At 49.3% G+C, this 24262-nt stretch overlaps 2 protein-coding genes across 2 annotated transcripts in view; one reads left to right on the forward strand and one right to left on the reverse strand.

The window, feature by feature from the left end:
* Positions 1-2518: 2518 nt before the first annotated feature.
* On the reverse strand, positions 2519-22224 carry MFHAS1 (multifunctional ROCO family signaling regulator 1). Its single transcript, XM_042812310.1, has 2 exons — positions 19122-22224; positions 2519-2649 (listed from the first exon to the last, which is right to left on the reverse strand). Exons 1-2 carry the CDS (start codon positions 22222-22224, stop codon positions 2519-2521), a joined length of 3234 nt encoding a protein of 1077 aa, XP_042668244.1.
* Positions 22225-24003: 1779 nt separating this feature from the next.
* TNKS (tankyrase) overlaps positions 24004-24262 on the forward strand; it is a 106267-nt gene continuing 106008 nt past the window's right edge. Inside the window, exon 1 of the mRNA XM_042812459.1 lies at positions 24004-24110. Coding sequence (XP_042668393.1) covers positions 24004-24110 — 107 coding nt within the window. The remainder of the gene's footprint in view (positions 24111-24262) is intronic.

Consider the following 24262-nt stretch of genomic DNA (forward strand, 5'->3'; position numbering starts at 1 on the left):
TGCTCCTTTAGCACTCCTGAATCCCACACCAGCTGGGCGCACTGGGAAGCTGATCTCCTGTCTGGAGAAGGATTCCAGTTGGTGATATCTTTGCAACGTGGATTTCACGCAACAGCTCAGCAATAAATCACTATTTTCTTCCTACAGAGGATGGAAAGAGAGGTAAGTAGCAGCAGAGACAGGAAGAGAAAACCTCCCAGCATAGGAGATGACTGTAGACAATGCTCTAACATAGCTTCTAACTATACTGGACAGCAAAATTTGGGACATGGAAGTTTTCTAGAGCTATTCTGAGAACCATTTGGAGAGATCTCACCTCCCTCCTGCCACCACAGGCAATTCCTAGTGAGTTTATAGAAGTAAGTGTATAGAAGCACAACCACTAATGCTTCTCACTGGTACGAGAAACGTTTCAAACCCCATTGCCGGAGGTAGCAGGTTGACACATGAAGGCTGAGCCTAGGCTCCCTCCTGGCTGGAATGATACTCCAAAAAGATAGCAAGTTGACTGAGCTGCAAGCTTTTATCTGGCTGCTTTCCATGCTGAAGTTAGGAACAATGGCTTTCTTCTTTACACCTGAGCCCCACAATTTCCCACTAGAATGGATTCTGCTCTGCATTTTGCAATGTTAAGCTCCTGACAAAGGTGCTATTTACAGCCAGGCTGATATTCGAAGGACCAGAAATCAGGAGAATGTCACAGCAGGTCCCAACTTGCCTGCTCCTCCAACACATCTTTACTACTGTGTAGCAGAGCATACACGACTGCATAAGGCAGGAAACATTTCCTAAGATGCTTCTCCCCCTGCACTGCAGCCCAGTGTTTTGAACTGAAATAATTTTAAAGGCTTCACAAAACCAACCCCCCTTTCCCACAGAGCCTTGGCCAATTGCCACAAAACTCACTTGTTCAGGAACAAATCCAGGGAATTCTGCTACAGCTCATTTCAAGAGATTTTCCTCCAAGCAGGTCTGAATTAAATGGTACTAAGAACAATTTTACATTCATCATGAGATCCCAATGAGTTTCAATACGCAATCAATGGGTCCACAGAATCCTATCCCCAGTGCTTTTCTTCTGGCCGGCAGCCCTGCCATCTGCAGCAATTGCTTTGCTTCATGTCTCGTTGTCATCCGCAGCTTGCAGGTGACCGTGTCCACTTCAGCCATGAAGCCTCCGCCTGCGAACTGCCCTGTGGCATCTGAGTCCCAAATTACCACCAATCCCCGTCAGCATGCAACTCCACAACTGGAGATGGGAGCACTGTAGAGCATCAGCCACATTCCTCTCCGGTGGAAAACCTTTGGCACCAGTACTGATGATTTATCTGGAAAAGGAAAGGAGAGAGAAACAGTGATGAAGCAAGAGCAGCACGGTTCATAATCCTTGTGATTAATAACTTAAGACACAATTTTCTCTCGCTGCTAAATAAGGAGGGAGAGCACTTTAAAAATAAAGCAGGCCTTTTTGAGAACACAAGTTTTCTGCCAGCAGACTGACTGAAACTAGGACATGGCTGCTAAGACACTACGGAGGTCAGAATGGAGGATGGAGGGACAAGCACACAGGCATGAAGATGACAGCACAGTATAACAAACACTGCAACCTGGGATTAGAAACATGCTGTGCCAAGCACACACACAGGAGGACCAGCAGCATGAGCTGTTGTGGCCTGTGGCTCAGGATCAGAGCAGCTACCTTCTTTCCTGCTCCAACCAGGTATTCAGGGTTCCTTAACACAGAGTTCAACAGTCATCTATCACCCAAGCTGCTCTCCAGCAAGATGAGCTTATTTTGAGCTACTGAGGAGAGAGAACACCATTCCAAGCTACTTTCAGATGCTGAAGTGAAAGCAACCGACATCCACATGCAGCACAGTGCCAATTACCTGCAGGATATCTAGCTCACTCCTCAATGCTACCTGCTAAATTCCCTTGTACCACAAAGAACAACCAGTGCATAGCCCTGCACCTAGAACAGGCAGCCCTGTGCACCACCACAAGCTTGGGCCATCTGTCTTTAACAGGTTCTCCACCAGATTCCAACACAAACGAGCACTGCATCTTCATCATGGTGAAAGGCTAAGTTGAAATAGAGGAAACTGGTGTGACAAAAGGAATAAACTCTACCCAAAGAGAACAGCACAACACAATGGTGGTACCTTCATTCTTAGCAATCATCATCACCTCTCACCCATACAAGATCATGAACAATCTGACCTAGGTGTGAGGGTGGCTCTGCTTGGAGTACAAGGTGAATAGAGACCTCCAGAGATTCCTTTCTATCTAAACTTATGCATGATGGTATTATCTCCTGATCTGTCACAACACGGCTCAGGGAACACCTCGACCCACTTTGCTTTGACTCTCCTCCTTTGAGCAGTCTGCCTACAACCACAAGTAATTAGAACTGTCCCTGAGCTGCGGAACCGCTACCTTCCAGAAAATGCTTAGTGAGGACATACTTTACATAGGCTTTCTGGTGTGTATTGAGAGGAGTGGGGGCTGCTTTCAGGGCTTACTTGGAACAAGGGCTGATCACAGTAGGAGTGGGGGGGTAAACCAAGGCAACATTAACTCGCTCGCTGCCATTCTTAGGACAGATGATCTCCGTCAGTCCCTCCGGTCTTGGCTGACTCAGTAATTCTCCTGTGAATAAAGGAAGAGAGTAAGAATAAGGCAAGTATTTGCTAGACACCCTTTTAGCGTGCCCTTCCCCCCAAACAAACATCCACAATCAATGCAAGTAAGCACTATATGAGGGCTCCCTGCTCCTGCAAACCCAGCACGTCTCATCCACGTAACCATGGTGAACGTCCTGATGATTACAGCCTGCAGACATACTGCTCCTCAGAAAAGTAACATCTGCCATCTTTCCTGTGTCTGCTTTAAATCACTACACAGATCTGAGAGCTCCTCAGGGATTCATAGCATCTACGTGGAGCCTAATGAGAGGGAGGTTTTTAGGAGTAGGTGTTTTAATTAGGCTTTGGGGGCAGATGGGATCCAGAAGTCTACCTTCAAGCTGCACGCAAGGGAAGAAGCTGACCTGTAGCATCAGCAGGATAATTAGTAGACAGATGAAGCTACAGATACAAGTCTTATTGTTCATCTCTGCGTAGTACAGCCATCCACACCCACAAAAATGCATCTGTCCCTCAGTTCAAGCAGAAGGTTGCTACAAGGACCATGCCAAGACCACCGTCTTTGGTACAAGCCAGAAAGCAGATGGCTTAGGAGCACCCACAGACATTGTTTTTTGCATCACTTTGGTATTTTGTCTCTAATAAATTCTAAGGGGGACCTCAAACCAACATGCTTGACCTTTTTTAGACCCTTATGTATCTCCTGCTTTATTCCCAAACAGCCCTAGTCACTGTGCCTATCCAATTGTTGGCTCCAGTTCTGAAAATTTTGAGTTGTTCCTTTTGGAGCTACCCAGGAGCTGGAGTGATCCTGCTGTCCTGCCATGGCTGAGCAGCCACAGTGTGCATCTTTCAGCTGCCAGAATAATACTTAAAAGCAAAGTCAAAATAGGCGATAGGATTCCCTTCTCCCTCGGCACAGCTGCTGTGGGACTGCTATTACTTCCTGCCAGGTCTCTGGGCCACCCTATACCCTGCTGAGCATGCAAATCCCAGCTCCTAGCTGTCAGCTGCTCCCTCATGGAGACCACACCAGCCCTGTGAGTCAGGAACAGCAGGGGTTCCTCACAGCATGTGTTATTCCTTTGCTGAATTAATTGCGTCAGCTCTGCCGTCCCAGTGCCAAGCTGGCACCCTTGCAGCATGTAGTGCAGGGCAGAACACAAGTCCTTGGACTTCCCCACTGTAAAATGCACTTGCAATAAACCCTTCTGCTGTTAAACAAAGAACAGCAGAAAAATGGCTCCAAGTATCTGGCCTTGATTGCCTGGAAAAACAGAAGAAAAGTCAGGCTTCCAAGAACAACAGCCCAACATGTGCAGGATAGCACACTAGCAATCAGCCCCACCATTCCTGAAGCCCCCCCAAATGCCACTCTCCTTTCCTTCTCAGAATGCTTTTCTTCCTATTTTTGTGAAAAAGCAGATCTGAAAAACCTTGTTTTACTCAGCAGGTTCAGAAGACATTGCTTGGTATCATCAAAGCAGCAAGAAGGGTTTGGAAGGGAACAAACACAGCTCCTCCGGAAGAAGAGCCCACCTTCGGGACCAGCAGATCCAGTTTAACCCCCAGTCTGGAAGCTGAAATCACATTTGGTTTGACTGCCTACCTTCCTCTCACACCCACACTCAAACCTGAAGTGGCAGAGAAGCTTTTAAGCCACCAAGACAGATTAATCGTGACAGTATTTGCAATTCTAAGTTAAACCTACAAGGCAGCGTCCTCAATTATGTGAGCTGTCGCATGTTGAAAGCAGTGATGTGTCTCACCAACTATGCACACCACAGGGCTCCATGTCCCAGTGCCTCCCAGGTTTCCAGCCCCAGGTAGACTTCCCAGATGCAGTTTTGCTAACAGTACTGAAAACACCAGTTCTGAAACATGAATCATGACATTGGCATTGGCACACCATTATGTGCTTTAAAGGCAGGGCTAATATCCATTAGATCTTAAACCAGAGGAGTGAAGTAAGACTGCTTGCTTAGGCCTTTGTTCCCATTTTTGTCTCCCCACTTCAAGAATCCTTAGGGGGAGAAATGCAGAACATATTGCTGCAGGGTAAAATAGATGCCTGGTTTGCATGCAACCCTCTCCCCACGCTCTTCAATCAAGTATTCCTTTCATCACAGCGCTACCTTCCCTTGTAGATTGCCACTGAGGCCACCGTGAACCTGAGTGAAGCTTGGCTTCATGCTCACACAAACCTCAGCAGTGAGCCTGAGGAGACCAAATGAAGTATTGCACTGATACAAAGGAAAAAGCTAAATCCTTGGCATGTGGTGGTGTTTACTTGGTTTAACTTATGTATAGCTGTACCTAGAGCAGTGCATGCCTGCAGTACTTGCTCTACCCCTACATACAGACCTGCCAGTCTGTATTTTGATTGCACACACCTCCATAAGCGCATCACAGATTTTGCTGCAAACGTCAGTCCTGCCTCTCTGCTCTGAAACGTTGTCCTGCAACGGCACGGACACAAACTCGTGCTGGATACCTGGGCCAGGCCAATGTCTGCAGACAGGCGATGATAACTGCTTGCACCAGAGAGCAGTTGTGTATCGCCACACAAGGAAGATACTTTTATAGCCACATTTGCTTTCTGCGTTCCTGGTGTACAGCTTTTGGCCAAATGCAGAGTCAGGCCCATTATTCCTTCTGTTTTTGAGTTGTGATTTGGGTTGAGATGACTTCTTCAGAGCTCTTGCCATCAATCAGACAACGCATGCTGCAAAGCACACTTTGCTGGCCTGTAGGAAATACCCGTGAAATGCCAGATACCCATGACGGATCAGATGGTTCAGAGAGACGCTGACAGTAAGAAAGGAAAGCACTTGCAGCAGTGTTCATTTGCTCCATGCTGGCAGACAGACAAGCCCAGCTGTAAGCCTACTTGGCTGTATAACAGACAGAAGGGTTTTGCATGAAGGAAGGAAAATCCCACCCAGGCCTTTTGCCTTCTGCTGCATTTTCTACACAGCTCCCGCTGCCACAGGTATGCTAGGTGGAACAAGGCTCCCTGTCCACATGTCAGTGAACTACATCAAGGGCATAGGGCGGAGGGACTTTGCTGCACTCTGCCAGGCCATCTACTTTCTCTTGGAGCTGTCAGGAGAACACATTTGCACAGTACAGCCCAATGGCATTTCCATTGTCAGTAAGGGTCTGGGACAACAAGCAAGCAGTGGACAGGCAGGATCCTAGCCATGGCTGCATGCTGCTGCGCACATCCTTCTCTCTCTTGGGATCTTTATATACCAGCTATGTTTCACGACAGGAACACAGAACTTATTCCCATGTCCTGCTGTGCCTCATCACTGCCCCTCACTCCATCCCATGCCCCCAAACTGCTGCAATCATATGCTTGCTTCTCTAGCCCTACTGCTCTTTTGCTTTCATATCCCAAATTCCTCTCCTCTGCTGAAGTCTTTAAGCCACAAGGGTGGCAGGAGGTTCTGGGTCATCCCTTCAGAGAACTACAGAATAAAACACTCCAACATTTTCTGCAGGCCAAAGCCCATCCTACTGCAGCCAGACAGTGGGGTTCACAAGAGAGTCCCAGGTACCAGGGTACCCCAAGGTGTGCTCTGGTCCCGCATGCAGTTCTATCTCCTTCGTCCACATAGCCACAAAGAGGTTATGCTGGAAAAGCTGTAGCTTCTCTGCTGACTGCTTGGGGTTCAACATCTGAAATACACATTTTGACTAAATCTAACACAGGATAGGCACACAGGCATAATTTCCCTTCTGCTGTAAGCCCAAGCATTACACTCACATGCTGGGCCTCTGCAGCTCCACAGAGGATAAGAAATCTCCATGGCATCTTGGCAGCAGGAAGGAGAAGGAGATGGTGTCTCATAGCAAGCCTGCTTCTGTTCCATGCCATTTAAATCTCATCTTTACTACTCTTGGCATGGATGAAACGAATAAGCTGCTTCCTGCAAATGATGCTGTGCAGTACGCATAAACTTATTCTCGAGGTTTGCACTCCAAAAAGCACTACTCTCTGTTGGCATGAATTTTTAATTGTGTCTTAAAGCACTGTCTGCATCTGAAGCACAAAAATAGAAAGTTACAACTCTGCACTATCCTTCATTTATTTCCACGGCCCTGAGCAACCTTATCTATCTGTGGGGATGGCCCTGCTCGTAGCAAGGGGGTTGCATTGAGACCTCCAAGTGAGGACTTAATTATCTTTTCATTTGCTTTCCAGCCAGGACTGCTGGGACACAGAACCACAGCACACCAGACTAGAGAGCCCTAGGTCCACTGCAGAGGCCGTGCCCTGCGCAGCTCAGGCCCCAGCACTGCCCTTATTGATATCACCCACGCTGCCCCTCATGCCCAAGAAGCCCTGTAACCATCACCCTAGAGGGAAGCTGTGCCAAGGGGCAGGTGCTCTGAAGGCCTCCTTGAAAGCCAGCCTGGTGAGACACATCCTGGAGAGATGTCCTTCCTGGATACTGCAACCTTCAAGTTTAGCCATAAACTTGATCACACAAATACCAGCTTGGTCAGAGGAACACCATACACTCTCATCCTTTCCCAGTTCATGACAGTCAGCTAGCACTTAACATCTCACTGTCACAGCAGAAGAGGACACTGTCACAACTCTATGATTGCAAAAGCTCTGGGGAAGCATCTGACACTGGACTGAGTGTATCTCCAGGTGGAGAACTTGGGTAAGAGGCATTTCAGATGCTCAACACAGTGGATAAAAGAGGGCAATTATTCAAAATGCAAATTTGCATCTCATTTACATCTCAGTGGTCTCTCTGACATGAATTATTTGAGCTCACCCCTACTAATGCTAATAAAATTTGGACTACATTATGTTTGTCTCAAAACATCATTTTACAACATTTTTCTCAGGGCCACGTAATTACAGCTGAAACTGAAACTCAATTAAAACAAAAAAGCAGCATTTCCAAAACCAGACAATTTCATACTTCCCATCTCCATACTCACAAACCAGAACAGAGACAGTAGAAGCAAATAATCAAAGTAACTCCATCCAGATGGAGGTCTCAGGAGAAGTCATGAAGGTTTGAGCCCTTCTATCTTGTTCTGACGATATGAAACAAGCAGCTCAGAAATACCTAATGCCTAAGCCAGTGCAGGTAGCTATCACTGTGCAACACCCCTCTCCTCTTTCTGCAGCTCACAGAGAGACCTCATGGAGCCGCACTGCCATCTCAGTAACAGATGGGCCAGAAGGAGAGGAGACTGATTTTTGACATGAATGTGATGCCTTTTCTCTGCTTTGTCCTCCATCTATTTCAGATAGTATTTCAGCATAAGAAGCCCCTCTTGTCCAGCTTCACTGTCCCCTGTCCTGTCAGGCACTCAACCTTTGTGTTTCCCAATGTAAGGGGGCATGTGGAAGCAAACAGCCCCTGCTCATGAGTGCAGACAATGGAGAAAGGAGGGGGCCACAGGGGACAAATATACAGGACAGTAAAAAAGGCTCAGGAAAATAAGAGTGGGTGCTGGGAAAAAGCTGAAACAGAAAATGAAAAATCCTGCAAATTGCTGAGTATTTTGCCACCCTTCTAATATCTGCCCTAAAAAGCATCCTGGAATCAGCAGGCTGCAACACAGTTCTTTCAGATGACTGCAATACAAAGCCATGAAAAATTGATTCGCTTCATTAACATTTTAGGACTTTATTAGCTGGAACGAAATTGACTGTCAAGGCATTTTAAGGGCGAGTCACAGTATAACAAGCTCAGTGCGAATTATCTCCATCCCAAAATAGAAAGAGGTCTGTTACTGAGTAACCAAACCCAGAATCTACCTTTTGGTTATTTTTAATTCCACCTCTTCAACCATATCTGGGCACTTTCTCATCCTGCCAAGGCAGGGACCAGCTGGAGAGGCAGCTGCCAACTGCACTAGTCTGGCTGCTCTCATCCAGTAATAGCAGAGCTGCACACAAGAGCAGCCACCTGAATATCAGACATTGCAGCTTCAGCCAGTTCAGATGAACAGTTCCCACCAGCTATCAGCCTACCTTTCAAGAAAAGTAAGCTCAACACTATTACATTCTCAGCACAGAAGATATGCTGAGCTTTCTCCTCCATCCAGATGTTCAGAATGTGGCAGGTCCCACTCAAGGGAAAAATGGAGTCTAAAAAAGCTTTCAAAGCCATTACTTCGATGAACAAAGCAAACAGGCAATGTTCTCCCACGTTTGCAGAGAGTGACCAGGACTGGTCAGCATCTTGCTAGCTCCAGCTGCCTGGATTTGGGTCACAACATGTTAAAAGCTGGCAACATAAAAAGCCTGCTCCTGGAAGGGATGAAAGAGATGAGAGGCTTACCAGATTCTGTCCTATGGACTGCTAGCTAGTGATCAGACAGGAGCAAGTCTTAGTCTGACCACCTGCTAGACACAGAGGGGAATGAGGCAAGCATTAAGACACTTAATTTGGGCAGAAGCTAGCCAGGGGCTGGGAAAAAAGAAAAAAAAAACCCCACACAAGACGTGTCTGTACCTGTTCTTCCCAACAGTTTTTCTGAGATTAAATAAACTTCTCCCAGATATAAGCAACTTGGCTCCAATGGTTGCTCTTCTTGCCTTAGGGCCATTCCAAGGCTACAATGTAAGCAGTAAAATGAATTGGAGCAGGGAGCTGCTTTTTCAAACCTGCATGGCAAGTATTCACCTCCAGATCATTTAAGGTGAGATACACACATAAAACTCTAAACCTTCTCTGCATAGCATTCTTCAAAAAAAAAAAAACCAGGGAGCCCACTTATGCAAAGGAGGGAATTCCTTCACCAGCATTCAACTGGTTTAAGGAGCACAGTCTACTCAACTTAACTCCCATTCAGGCTTACATCGAATAGGTGTTTTACCTGTTAATTGAACCAACCCATACTCATCCCTTAAAGATGAAAGGGAAGCCCCATTTCAATCTATTAAGAAGCCACTTTACCTTGGAATTTGATCTGTGCACGTACATCAAAGGATTTATTCTAGATGTATGCTCAACTTGTGCACAATGTCTTCTCGCTGCTTTTTCTACAGCCACCCAGTTTCTCCTGGTTAATAAATAACACCACACTGCAAACAGAGGGCAGGTATGGCTTCAGCTGAGTAGTTACCATTCGACTTAAAGTACTTCTATTATTAACAAAGTTGCTGGTTTTGAAGTTGGAGTAAGCTGCTACATTTGCACTGCTCAGTGGTCAAGAACAAAGCTCTGCCTGTCCTTTTTCTAGTAAGAGCTTTACAAAATCTTTTCTTCTTGTCCTCTTTTCCAGAAGAGATGAGGATTAATCTTTTACATTTATTTTTCCTCTTTATTTCTTTTTCAGTGAAACCCCAGTGTTTCCAATCATTTGCTCACTTTTCTTTGAATCTTCTTGTTCCCTAATACCCAAATGAGTGACAACTAACAATTATAAATCAAGGTGGCAACTCACTTTTGCTTGTAAACACATTTTCCCTATGGAAAACCATTTATTTACAGACAACATTATAGATTGTTTTACTACCTCTGGTGAATGCAACTCTTGGTCCTTTTATTCTTCCACTGAAATGCCTTCCAAAATGAGAAGTCATGTGAGTTCAGAAACAATAGTTTTGCTGCTTAACTCCTGCAGAGTTCATCACCTGCTAAATGCCATCTGGTCTCAGGCTCTTAGTGCTCCCAAATAAAGTGCAGCATCCTTCTTTGCTGCTTAAAAAGCACTTCTCCCATAGCAGCCACATTTGCCACCGAATCAGGAGGGAGCCATGGGGGCTGTAAGGAACTCATCAGTCTCCCAGGGAAACATTTCACTATATCATCCTGCACCTCCCCAGGGACTGCATGCTCTGCAGTGTGGCTCCAGGACAGGGCTTCAGCATACTTCAGGGCTGCTCAGAAGCCATGAGTTACCTTAGAGCGCTTTCCACAAAGCAGCAGCACAGCTAAGAATGCAAATCTACCACATACAAACTCACACAATGTACTGTTCTAAGAAAAACAAGGAGCAACCGCTCTTGGCTCAAGCCAAGAGAGTGCAAGCCAGACAAGATCCAAAAGAGCCTTTATTTCTCCTCCGAAAAAAGTGTGCTTGTAAGTAAAAAAATGCAAACAAAATACAGTCACACTGGATGTTCCTGTTTGTGTACCTAAAGATTTTTCAGGCTTGGTGCTAAAGGAAACGTGCCCCATGTTTTTGGGCTTCCCCAGCACATTCCTGGCAGCCAGAGGTGCCCGTGCTCCTTCTCCATGAACTCGTTGTTCCTGTCCATCTCTCAGCCTCCTGCATTTTTCTTAAACGTACAACCAGGAGAACAGTCCTTCAAGCGAGGCAAGGCTTTATTAAAGATGACTGCTGAATAAAAAAATCAGTTTTAAATCCTTTTGTAATGATGACCGGATTAACTGCATCACGCTGCGTTATGCAATGGGGGATAAAGCAGTACACAAGCAAGCAGAAGTGCCGCAGCTCTCAGCTCCCAGCCCAGCACTCACCTGCACTGCTTGGATGCCACAGGAGCAGAACCACATGCAAGGCTCGCAGACAAGAGGCTGTTTTGTGACATAGCTTTCTATTAGAGGTGCTGTTTCAGAGCAATATCGCAGCTTTTGAAGGGGAGCACATCTCAGCATATGCCAGGCACGGTGCCAAAAATGCCAGCCCTGCCCCCACTGCCAGCCCATCGTGTTACCTAAAGCAGAACATCAGACACCTGCTCTCATCACACCTGGTTCAGCCCAAAGGTTTTTACTGTTTAAAAATCAGTTCCCTGTGTGAAACACAAATTCGCAGCATCGCCTTGCCTTGTTTGGCAACCTCTGCTTAAAGTCGTGTTTAGCTTCACTGCAGGCACTCCAAAATGCGCATGCGTGCATGAACATCATGCGCTAGGTTCTCTTCTTGCTGTAGATGAAAGACGTGATTTATTTAAAAGGAGTAAAAGGAACAAGTTAAAAATAACAAGCAGCTTCAAAAGCTTCATAGTAGCTTTCTGCTACAAAAAGAAGTGAGAGAGAACTACTTTTTTCAAGACCCAAAGGAAGGCTCTCAAAGTTTCCTTTCATCCAGAAAACTCTTCGGTTATGCTTTAGAAGGACAAATGAGAAGAGACCTACATAAGACTCAATTCCTGATCATTTGTTCAGCCTGGATAAGGCTCCATGGAGATCTGATAACGGCCTTTCAGCTTCCATAAGGGCCTATGAAAGCAGGAGACAGACTCTTTAGCAAGGTTCGTTGTAATAGGACAAGGGGAAAAGTTTTTGATGCCCACAGAGGTGGTAGATGCCCCATCTCTGGAGACACTCAAGCTCAGGCTAGACGAGGCTCTGAGCAAGCTGATGTAGCTGTAGGTGGCCCTGCTCACTGCAGAAGAGTTGGACTAGATGGCCTTTTAGGGTCCCTTCCAACTCAAATGATTCTTTGATTCTATGATTTATTTCAGCATCTTTTCCTAGGAGACTCCAAGCTGACCACAGCAGACATTCACCTCCACAACCATCAGAGAAAATCTTCCCAAAATCCAATAATGACCACCTTAGAGCCTGAAGGACTCCCTTTGGGTGCATGCACATTCCACTGGGAAATGACAAGCTTCTCACTTTCTGGTATAAAAAAATGCCATTAATGCAAGACCACAGGCTTCACCAACGTGAGTGAGAGCCCTTGTCCAATGCTCACAAATTCAGGTGCAAAGAACCAACTGGAGCTGTCCATGAGGTCAAAGCACATGAGTTTCATTCCCCAAGCAATGCTCTCACACAGTCAAGGAGTTGGGATGCCTGAAGTGCCAGAGGGAGGCTGCTATCAACTCCACTGAATATTCTGCATAGCTGGCTACTAGAAGCTTAAAAGAACTGCAAAGACTTGACACTGCAGCACACCTGCATTATTTTACAGGGATGGATTTCTTTTAAGTCACCACCTTAGCGCTCAACCAAAGCAGATGTAAGCAGTTCCACAGTAAAAATAACAGTAACTGAAAAACGTAACGTCAGATCACAAGAAAGGGAAGGTCTTTTTGATCAACTTCCTAAATTTAGCCACTTCGATAATCTTGAGTCATTTGGCCACAAGAGTTTTCAATATCCAGCAGGCGCATCATTATCTGAAACAAGAGTGTCAAAATCTCAAAGAAAATGTATTCAGAAGGAAGACCCAGAGAAATGCAGAGGGAGCTGAAACTTGCCTTGTTGTGTAACGTGGTGAAATAGGGCTGGTGCTGGCTTCAGGCTCCCTTCTCTGGAAACCTGCCACAAAGCATCCTCTGCAAGGCTGACTATGTCCAGCAGCCTTGTCCAGCACAAAATTGCTCTCTGAAACCAGTTTATGTCTAGGAAGCGTTCCCTGTTGAGCGACGGCACCACACCACAACACACTGCTCAGTCTGAAACCAGGTTGGTCTGGATGCACAATTCCCCTTTCCCCTGGGCAACTCCTGGGTGAGTCTGCCAACTGCAAGGTACCTTCCACCCCACAGATCCATACCTGCCAGCAGCTCTATTGGCTCCTCAGTTTCTCATCTGCTCTGGTTCCTCTGGGCCCAGTCAGGACTAAAGACCCCTGCTAAGGGAGGGATTCTATTTGCCACTCTCCACTTCACAGAGAAGAGGATGAGGAATTACAAAAGAAAGCAGACACATCATTGTTGTCACTGCCCAAGTCCCATTCAGACAGACTCCCAGCTGCTCAGCCCTTTTTAAGGAAAAACAAATGCATTTGACATCAATACCTTGAATCATTCTCTTCTATAGTCTGCAGTAAGTACAGCTGCATTTCACTGTTGAGGACACAATCCTGCAACGTTTAGCAGTCACAGACAGTGAAGCTATTTTTCCCTTTTTACTAGAGAAGGAGGATGTGCTTAGGAACTAGTGAGCTTCACACAGCATTTAAAGACATGAAGACAGCATAGAGGGCAGAAAAACATGAACACCTTCATGGTCAAAATGAGATGCCTGTGTTACCAAATGGATCACTATTCCTAGTTAGATGATCAGTGATAACAAAGCTCCTTCCTGGACCAGGCAAGCATCATCTCCGAGTCCACCATGTGGAAAAAACAGATGGGTCAGAACAGGGTTTGAGATGAAGGTTTGCTTGCTCTGAAGGTTACTTGGCCCTGCAATACTGGGGAATAAACTGGAGAAAAAAATAATCTGCAGTTAGGCTTATGTATTAAACCACAACCAGTGCAAACAGCTCATGGCAATCCTGGCCTCCATCCACTGGCCACCAGCAAGTTGCCACTGACCATGTGCCTGTGAGTGCGCATCGATGCCATCAACAGCTTTGGCTTGACCAGAGCATGCAGGTCTGAGCTGTGGCCAGGAAAATACCACAAGTACAGCATGACCTCAACTTGCTACAGCAGAACCTCAAAGTCACTGCAGCTGAACATCCCAAATGAAATTCAAATGCTGCTGCTGGGTTTTGCAAGCAGGCAGCCTGGGTTTCTACTTCTGGTAATTCTGCAACCGACACAGAGCTTTTCATTAAGTACATTTTCTCTCCTGGCAAACTGCTTTTAGGAGCCAAACAACTGGCCTGTGCTACCATTAACAGATCACTAATTAGTGAGTAGCATGCAAGGCTGCCCACAGCTACCTGCTCAATACTGCAAAGACAAGACACGGTACTGTGCAGAACTAACTACCAGACAGATTTATCCATGTTCCACATTTAAAGTGATGCTTGTTTTTTTCCAGAGCTCTACCCCAGTGTCAAGTAAGGTGCACAATACCAAACAACAGGGATTCAACACTGGCAGACTCCCACCATCTTCTCCTGATAGGTGAAAGGACCTTGCAAAATACTTGCACATTCGAGCTTTCCTCTCCAAGATGCATAGACTTCCTACAGCTCCTTAAATACGGAAAGCTGACATCAGCATGAGGATTCCTGTCACAAGAAAAAGTACAGCCTTTCCTAAATATATTATGTTCTGCAGCATTTTTATCATGCATGTGAAACACACATGTGAAACACACGTGACAGGACATGACCAAACTCACATGGGAAAAGTTCCCACTTCTAAGTGTTTTGTTTTCACCAAAAGTGCATGCAGACAGCAGGAACTAAAGCATGTTTCAGGATACCTGTGCATGGAACACAAACCAGATGACTCTGGAAAGGAGAAAACCTGCACTAGTATTTGATCTCAGCAATCATTAACACTTACAGTCACTCATTTTTGAACAGCTCTCTCGCAATGGCACAAAAAACCATTTGGTACTAAGCACCTCTCTTACAGGTCATTTCCTGCAAAGTGAAATAGCAGCAATTGAAAAAAAAAAAAATGGGAAAAAAAAAAAGTAATGCATTGAAGGCCAAAACATCAGCATTTCTTCACTAACCGAACCAAACCAAAGATGCACACACCCAAACCTAGCATTTCCCTGGGTCACTGATGGCAGCTCCAAGTCCAAGTCCAGAGGTGACTCTCCACGTGGAATGAAGTAGGTCCAGATGTGCAGTTAAGGAACAAACAGCTTGGGGAGAAGCTTTGCTAAGTGAGACGCCCATTAAAACCACCAACCCATTTCCCCGGGCTTTGAGAGCAGGAGATACAAATTAGAATCTGGCTACATATGCACATCATTATTGTAACAACCCAACTGCAGCTTGTAAGCTTGTTTCCTTCATTACAGTCCTGTTTTACTCCTGACTGGTGGGGTCCTGCTCAACGTTCTCCAGCCATCCAGACAACTGGTGCCCAATATTCACACTGTGCTGGGCGCTTTTTAGAGGAGTTGTAACAGCCTCAAAATGATGAAGCATCTAATTTGAAAATAAGGAGAAAAAAAATAAATTCCATCCTCAAACAGGGATGAGAAAACGCTGCCACATGCTAACATCAGGCTCTGTAGCTAAGAGGTATTGCTCCACCTCGCAAAAAAAGCCAACTGCTTATAATTTAATTAAAAGAACAATTAGACACCTGACATGAGTCTTTCATTCGGAGGCTTGTTCAAACTTGGGAGCAGCTTCTGACCCTTGTTGAGAAAACTAGTCCCACCTGTTCCTTTTCCACTTTACGCAGGACTCTATAACATGACAAAGCAAAATCTTGCCATCTCATGACTCCGTCCCAGCCACCATGGGAATTCATGTTTCCCTTTGACTCTGAAGCAAGGATGGAATAGAGACTTGTGATCTCCCAGGCCTCAGGACAAGCTGGGGGCACGAGCTGGAAGTAGCTCCCCAGAAAAGACCCGGGGTTCTGGAAGACACTACGCTGGATGCAAGTCAGTTATGTGTCCTATCACTCAGAAGGTTGATGGTGCTCCAGGTTGCATAAGGCAAAGCATTACCAGCAGGACAGGATCCTTCCCCTCTGCTCAGCACTAGAGAGGCTGCACCCTGAGTACTGGGTCCCATCCAGGCCCTTAGTACATGAGAGATGTGGGCACACAGGAGGGAGTACAACAAAGGGCCAAAGCATGATAAAGGGACTGCAGCATCTCTCCTATTAGGACAGGCTGAGAAAGCATCACACACAGTTTATCTGCCCATAGCTTTCCACTTGCTGGCACATTTTTATCTGTGAAAATGATTCTGTGCTGTTTGAAACAGTATCTCGTGAGTTTCCTAAAGCAGACGCAGCTCTTGGCTTTCTTTTACCTATGTTCATACAGGCAACTTCACAGGCAGGAAAAAAAAGCAAGTCATTCCACAAACAGAATTGCATCTCACCCAACAGGCCACATAAGGCTTAAGAATGCCTTGTGCACAGCACAGCTCAGAAGAACCTGAGGTAAGGTCCACAGTCCATCCTTTGTCTCTACCACCATCCACAAGACCTTTGTTCCAGGAACATCAAATCACACACAAAATCATAGCATTTCACAGCGTCTGTGACAATCCAACAAAGGTCTCATCTTCTTGACATGGCAAACAATTTTTTTTTGGTCAGTACGTGCAAGGATTTGTCTCCTTTAGCCTGGAAAAGATCCTTTTATTTATATATAGTGCAAACATAAAGGGAAAAAAAAACACTCGAACATTCAACACAGCACTTACTGGTTGAGCAGATGACTGCAGCCTCCAAGCACACAGATTCCAACTCGGATGCCAATTCGGTTACTGATTCACCCAACTACAAAGCCGTTTCAAACAAGAAAGCTTCCTTAAAAGGATTCTGTCAGGTCCTTTTTAGATCATTTTTATTCATAGTTTGTTTGCAATAAACCTTCAGAAGACCAAACCCAGAATTTCAATTCTTATTAACCATTACTGCACACGCTATGTTGTACTTGAAGGACTTCTGTGTATTAAACAATGAAAACATGCACAAGCAGGTTCAGAGTAGAAGCAAGGATTAACCCTCAACTCTTGAACAGGCAAATCCCCTCTTGGAAGGGGATTCCAACAAAAATGTTGGATGGCAAAAATGCGCCATCGATTTCACAAATGACGACACAGATTGCACAAAGCAGACACAGCCAGACTACACTTCCAATTCTGAGCACAAATTTGGCAGCGTCTTCTCAGAAATATTTCCCTTATTAAGGTCAACAGCCTGCAAAGCATTTCTTCAGTGAAGTCCTAAAAAGACCACAGCCCTACTTCAGAATTAGCAGCACTGCAATTGCCAGGATTTCCGCCGCAAGAGCTTGGAAAGAAACACAGACATCTCCATCGCTACATGTAACACTGGAACCATCTCCTTCCCACATGCTGTCACAAGTGACACCAACCACGACACGCTCACATGAGAGCACTACGACTTTAAATATTCACACCTCCCATTCAACAAAGTTGGGGGGAAAAGCCCCACTGCTTCACGATTCCCACAGAGATGCTAAGCGCTCTCTTATTCGCTGAGCGTATCTACAGCAGATATTGTTTTGGATCAAATGCAGGCATGCAGGCTATACCCTTCCAAATGGTTGGGGGATTGATTTTTCACTCAACACAAGTCATAGCCAGGCTCCATTTAAATAACACCCAAGCAGACAAGCAGGTTTCTCATTTAACTGCAGCTCCATGGGGTCATAAAAGATCAGTTGTGAAACACACACTCATGGAAATGATGCGTGACTGCGGGTCTGATTTCATCAAAAGCTGAATCTTCAATATCCACGCTAATACCCAAACATACTGGTTGCTCTCTTAGCTATTTTTAGGGGTTTTTTCTTTTTTTCTGAAAGCAGATCACATTGCCTTGAGCATGTCAGCAGCAAGACATGAAAGCGCCACTTCCCTATTCACACAGTCAGGGTTTCCCTCACCCTGAGTCCAATGCTCCTTACAAAAAGATATTTTGGGGATGAAATCAGCTAATAAAACAAATATCTAAACACACCCTGCTATCGTGATGTAGCTCTAGATGTCCCTGTTCATTATACGGAAGTTAGACTAGATGACCTTTAAAGGCCCATTCTGATTCAAATGATTCTGTGACTCTATGATTCACATTGCCTACAAACCCATCCAGCATCACTGCTTGCTTTAACTTAGCACATACTCCAGTTCCCTCACAATTTCAGGTTACCTGTAAATAAGGAATGCTTCAATACACTTCCAAAGTGAGGTGAAGAGGGGGGTAGGGGGGGGAGGTGTATAAAAATGTATGCTTCTGGAGCATTGCTTACAGCTCAGAGTGGATGTTCATTTCAAACAGATACAAACATCAGCAAACCCCAAAGCAAACCCAGAGGATCAGGAGGATGCAGGTCAGGAAGCATATGCACAAAGTAAAACAGATGCTGCTGGAAAACAATGCTCATAAAATAATGAGTTTATAGGCAAAAGATTTAAAAAGCACCACGGCTAGTCACATGACAGAGGAGACAGATTACGATTTTTTCATTAGAAGAAGAGAGAAAGGGGAAGGAAAAAAAATATGTATTTATTGAGAAATATTAGCACCCAGGTGCAAAGTCTGGGAAATGCTTTCAGGTGAGAGACCTAAGAAAGAAGATGGAGCATCTTTCTCTCTGCACGGAGAAATGCCTCTTCCTAGAGACAGAGGCTCTTCTAAAAAAGAGGGCATGAGAAGGGGCTACAAAGATCAGCGTGGCCACTGTGTACCACCAGAGCTTTCCTGTACTCAGAGGAATGCTTTTGGGAGGGAGTGGGGACACCAAGGTGCTATCAGCCATCTCTGTGTTTACAAACAGCTCCAAAGAAGGTGAAGCTGCAGGATAAAGGACTTAAGAAAAAATGTTGAGCCATTCAAGGAAATCAGTATCAGCACAGGATAGGGTCTTCCCAACAATGGATGACCACTGCTTAGGACAAGAACCCAAAAAGCAGAGAAAAAAGGCCTGGGCAAAGGCAGGCATAGCATTCCCCTATCTCAGAATAGGGTTATTTTAAGCCTATCTCCTTGGAGCTACCCTAATATTTTCTTATATGACTCAAGTCATCAGGAAAGGGAGACAGAGAGGGGGGAGGGTGGGATAAGTAAAGATCAAGCTCACATAAACATGGCAGAATCCCCTCAAAGAAGGCACAAAGCCCCAGAAGGGGTGACAGGCAAGCTTGGTCATGCCTTACCTGGAAAACTGTGTGGGTTGGGTGACCCTCTTTTAAGGCACTTTGAACAGAGGACGTGCACAGTGTAGTACAGGCCCGGCCATTCCTGGAGCAGGACATTCAGCTCTTCCACTAAGGGAGTAATAGCTTGCCAAGCTGTCCAGATATTTGGTAGGGACGCGTGGCTAGCAATAGACAGTGTATCTGGCTGCAGGGCTCCCCGGGCAGGCCGGTAGCTCACCCCCACCGGCACCTTCCCCCGGTAGGCATAGATCTGGTATTTGCCATCTGAGCGCTGAACCACGTGGCTGTTGATCTGGACGCTGTAGCGCGCAAACAAGCCGGGTGGGAAAATGAAGGGAAAGCTGTACTCAATCTGCAGCTGCTCCACCACAAACGACTGGCCACTCAGATTGGCACCATTGATCCACGCCTCCGCATGGGGCACCTCATTCTTCACGTAGCAGGGAAACTTGTACCAAGCGGTCGCCCCATTTAGAGGCTTAGATTTGGGTTTGTTGACACAGTAACAGAGCCCCATCTTCTCCAGCAGCTCCAGGATGAGCTGCAGGTCCTCCCGGCTCTGGATATGGGGTTTGAGGAGGAGGCGGATAACATGGGCAGGGAGGAGGCCGTGCAGCAAGAAGCCCTCCACGTAATGATGGAGCTGAGTGGCCCTCAGCTCATCAACGTGGGTGTCACTAAGCAGTTTCTGGAGCAGCACAGTGGCATCCCGCTGGCAGAAAACATTGAGGATGTCGATGAGTCGCGGCAGGTTGTGGAACACGTACTCCCGCAGTGTGAGGTGCTCCTCAAAGTACAGCAGCTTCCCGCTCTCGTGCAGGTAGGACAAGGCGCTCTGGAGCCGGTCCTCCGTCAGGCCTGCCTGCAAGCCCAGCCGGGCAGAGTCCCACCAGCTCAGCCACAGCTGCTGAGCCTGTGGCTGGAAGTGCAGCTCTTCCAGCACTTGCCAGGACTTGGGCAACACCCGGTGCAGGTTCGGGAAGATATCACGGTGCTCAGCCACTGAGAGGAGCTTGTCCCGCAGGCGACGCACCTGGCAGTGGTCCCAACAGCTGAAAGGCAGCACAGGAGAGAGGATCTGAGGCCGGTGGTTGAGAAGATATTGAAACTGGGCTTTTTTTCGCCTCAAGTTCTTGTCTGAGACCCCATAAAAGGCAGTGTGAGGGCTGGAGCAGCGCAGGTCAAAGTCCTGTCCCAGAGCCTCATCTACCTGCTGGACAAGGCTCTGGAGGCCCTCAGCATCCCTCTTTTCCTGCTGGGCAATCTGGTGATGAATGTCCAGGCACTTCTCTTCCAACTCCCGCTCAGCACAGAGGTCAGCATGGGTTCCCACCATGCACACCACAGCGTGGGGCACCTTGGAACCCAGCCAGTGCAAGAAATAGCCCACGGAGGGGTAGAAGTGCTGAGGGACGTAGGCACTCAGATTTACCACCAGCACATAGAGCGCTCCGGGAGAAAGGAAGAAGGACTGGATCACATCGTAGGTCGGGTCCCCTGCCAGCTCATACACAATGAATGTCAAACCCCTCTCGGCGTCTGCAGTCCAGTCCATCACCTCAATGCCCTTGCTGCCCGACAGTCGCAGTCCTGATGAAACCTGGGAGGCATCTGGAGGCAGTGAGGGCGCAGAGCACGGCCTTTCTCCTTTCCCTTGGTGGGATGGCACGTGAGAGCATATGCCCCGCCGCTCGGAAGCATCCTCAGGGACAGCACAGCATCCCACTGCTCTCCCACTATCCTGCTGTTGCCCAGGGCACCCTCGGGGCTGGGTGCTCCCTGCTTCCAGGCTTCCTGCATCCTCCTTCTGCCCATCCTCCTCCATCAAGCATCGTCTCAGCAGGGTCTTGCCTGCGTCCTTCAGACCCATGAGGACCAGCTTGAGGCGGGGTTTGAGAGCAGGCTGGGAGTGGGCCAGCTCCTGCTGGTAGGCTGCAATGTAGGGGATGCCTTTCATGCAGACCTCATAGGGAGGCTGGATGAGGGGGTTATCTTTGATCTTCCACAGGGTGACACGGGAGAGCTGCCCAAAGCCCTCGGGCAGGATGGCAATCTGGTTGCCTTGCAGGACCAACTCCTCCAGGCTGTGCAGGAGCACGATGGAGTCAGGCAGGTAGCGGATGCGGTTGTTGTCCAGCCAGAGGGTGCGCAACTGGCGGAGCTGGCAGAGGTGAGGAGGCAGCACAGCAAGCTGGTTGCGGCTCAGGTAGAGCTCCTCCAGCCCTGGCAGTGCCAGGATGGCAGCAGGGAACTCACCCAGCAAATTGGAGGAGAGGTTCAGCATCTTGAGCCGCTGCAAGCCACTGAAGCCGGCAGGCAGAGTCCGCAGCTGGTTGCCATCCAGCATAAGGCTCTCCAGGGCGCCCAGCTGGCAGAGGCCCTCAGGTAGGGACGACAGGCCCGTGCCGCTCAGCCAGAGGATCTTGAGGTGGCGCAGGGTGGCGATGCCCTCGGGCAGGGCTCCCAGGTGCCGGTTGCCAGAGCAGTCGAGCTCTTCCAAGGCGGCAAGCTCCAGCAGCGGGGTGGGGAAGCAGGGCAGCAGATTGTGGTCGATGTCGAGGGCGCGGAGGTGCCGCAGGCAGCCCAAGCCCTCGGGCAGGCGGCGCAGGCGGTTGAAGCTGAGGTCGAGCTCCTCGAGGCGGGCCAGCTCGGCCAGGCGGGGCGGCAGGCCGGGGCTCTCGGCACCCAGCTCGTTGTGGCTGAGGCTCAGCTTGCGCAGGCCCCGCAGCCCAGCCAGCGCCCTGCCGTCGCCCAGGCCCCGCAGCCGGTTGTGGCTGAGGTCCAGCTCTGCCAGGCGGCCCAGGTGCCGCAGGGCGGCGGCGGGCAGGCGGCACAGCCGGTTGCGCCGCAGGCTGAGCACCCGCAGCCCGCTCAGGGCGGCGCCCACCTCCTCGGGCAGCTCCTCCAGCCCCCGCCCGCTCAGGTTCAGCGCCTCCAGCTCTCCCAACGGCGGGCGGCGGGCCGCGGGCGACGGCGGCCCCCCCGGAGGCCCCTCGTCCGGCTCCGGATCGGGCTCGTCGGGGCCGCCCCGCAGCTTCCGAACGCGCAGGGCGGCGTCGCGCCACAGCCGCGCCGCCTTCGGGGGCTCCGTCTGAGCCATGGCCGGGGAGCGGGCCCCGCGCCGCCCGCCCGCCCTACCTGCCGCCGCCGCTGCTGCTCGCCATGGGCGCGGCCGGGGGCTCGGGGCGAACCGCGGCTCCGCGCCGGCACCGCCAGCCGCGCCGCACCGCCCCGCGCACGTAGCCGCCACCGCCCCGCCAGGGGCGGGACACGGGCACGGCCCGCCCGTAGGGCAGCCCCCGCCGAGAGCGGCGCCGAGGAGGGCCTCGTGTGCCACCTCCTCCCGGGGGGCGGCGGTAGGGCTGAGCTCCCGACCTTGAGCGGTGCGTCAACCCCGCGTTGAGCAGGGGGCGGCCGTTCCGCCCAGCGGCCGGGGTGAACCTGCCCTCCCGTCAACGTGCCGCGGAGAGGCGGCAGCGTGGCTGTTACTCGCTGCGACTCCGCCACCTTCCTGCCGGGCTTTGTTCCCTCCGCTGCCTGCATCTGGCCAGATCCTCAACACCGCGCTAAATCACCGTGTTCACCCGCTGCTACATCTGCGCATCGCAAAGCTGCGGGCTCGGTGGCCATCTTTCTTTCCCGTCGGTGACAAGCTGGAGTAAAGCCCTTTCTTCAGGTGCTCTGAGCCCTAGCAAACCATCGCCGTGTTTCATTTCAACTCTGTTCTGAGCACGGGGTCATCCCTGAGAAGGGAAAATTGGTGATGTTGGCTGGCAAAGCCAAACACAAGATGCAAAGGGTGGGGAGGAAAGTCCCTGGGGGCAGGGAGGAAGTGTGGATGCGGGCAGGTAAGGCTTAGCACCAGGCTGGTTTCAGGAGCTGCCCAGAGCATCAGAGGCAATCCTGAAGTGCCTTTTGGCCCTGGGACTGCCACTCGGCTTTGGAGGAACAGCTCTGCAGGGACACCATGATCTGGGAGGCCCTTCCCATCCTTCCTGGTGGGCTGGTATCAGATCCTGTTGCTGAGAGACACAGGTACTTTGTGGCTTCCCACTGCACTGTCCCTGTCAGAGCTGTTTTCCAGGCTTGCTCTTGTTGATTTTCAGAGCATCCTTACATCCTGACAGCGTATTTTTATCTAGGCTAACAAAGATCTTGTCTCTGTTTTTCCTGAAGACCGCTGAGGAAGCAGCCCCTCTGTGCACACCAGGAGCTGCTTCCTTACATCAGAAATAGCGCATTCAGTTCCTCCTGAAGAGAGCAATCCTCTTCTCCGTTACCTTGCCCAATTGTTCTTGTGATACCAGGCCTACGGCTTTGTTTCCTATCAAAACAACACGTTTCAGTCAAGACGACCTGTCACCAGCCGGGGCTGAGGGGCTGTGAGGTGGCTAGCATTAGTGCTTTGAAGCATTTTATTGAAAGAGGAAAGCCCAACTCTTGTGCACTGCTGATAAATAAAGGCCAGGGGAAGGTGAAAGCTGTGGGAAGTAGGCGCTCCTCCTGCTGGCGGAGCGATGACCGGGCTGAGAACACACAAAACGAAGCTCAGCAGAAACGAGGCCGGTTTCCCGCTACTGAGCGCCTCTCCGTCAGGGACGGGAGGCGGGCCTGGCACCAGCCCCAGCACCGCGGGAAGCGACGCACAAAGCCCAGCTCTGGCGCTAGGAGAGCGCGTCAGGCATCGGCCAGCCGCCGCATCGCAGCTTTTTCTCAATAGAGCCCAGCTCCCACAGGCGTACCTGCGGCTCCGCTCCCGATCAGAGGCGTTCCGGTCCCGCGCGGGGCGGGGCGGGGCGGTGCTTCTCAGAGGAAGGGATCGCACGAGAGGCCGCCAGGGGGCAGGTGCGAGCCGCTGCCCGACGGAGGGCGGGACGCGATGCGGCCACGCCCCCTCCGCTTTGCCCCGCCCCTCCGCCGCGTGACGTCCGGTCGCAACGGCTCGCTACTGGCCGGTGGCGGGCGGAAGTCGCTGCCGTTGCCGCAGTGACGGGAGCCGAGAGGGAGGCGGGGGAGGGAGGAGGGCGAAGATGGCGGCGCCGCCGCGCCGCTCCCAGCACCACCACCACCATCACGGGCCGCCGCCGCCGCCCGGGCCGGCCTCGCCGCCCGCCGCCGCCTCTCCGCCGCGCAGCCCC

This window comes from Centrocercus urophasianus, unplaced genomic scaffold (genome assembly GCF_019232065.1).
Source record: "Centrocercus urophasianus isolate 14NV4802_14NV808 unplaced genomic scaffold, USGS_Curo_1.0 seq_13, whole genome shotgun sequence".
Lineage (NCBI taxonomy): Eukaryota > Metazoa > Chordata > Aves > Galliformes > Phasianidae > Centrocercus > Centrocercus urophasianus.

What these genes read in the sequence shown, in the direction of transcription:
- MFHAS1 (XM_042812310.1), bottom strand. Translation starts at nt 22,224, where the DNA reads ATGGCTCAGACGGAGCCCCCGAAGGCGGCGCGGCTGTGGCGCGACGCC. An exon ending in CAACCCACACAGTTTTCCAG is followed by an intron (nt 2,650 to 19,121) that starts GTAAGGCATGAC and finishes CTTTATTCACAG; the next exon opens with GAGAATTACTGAGTCAGCCA.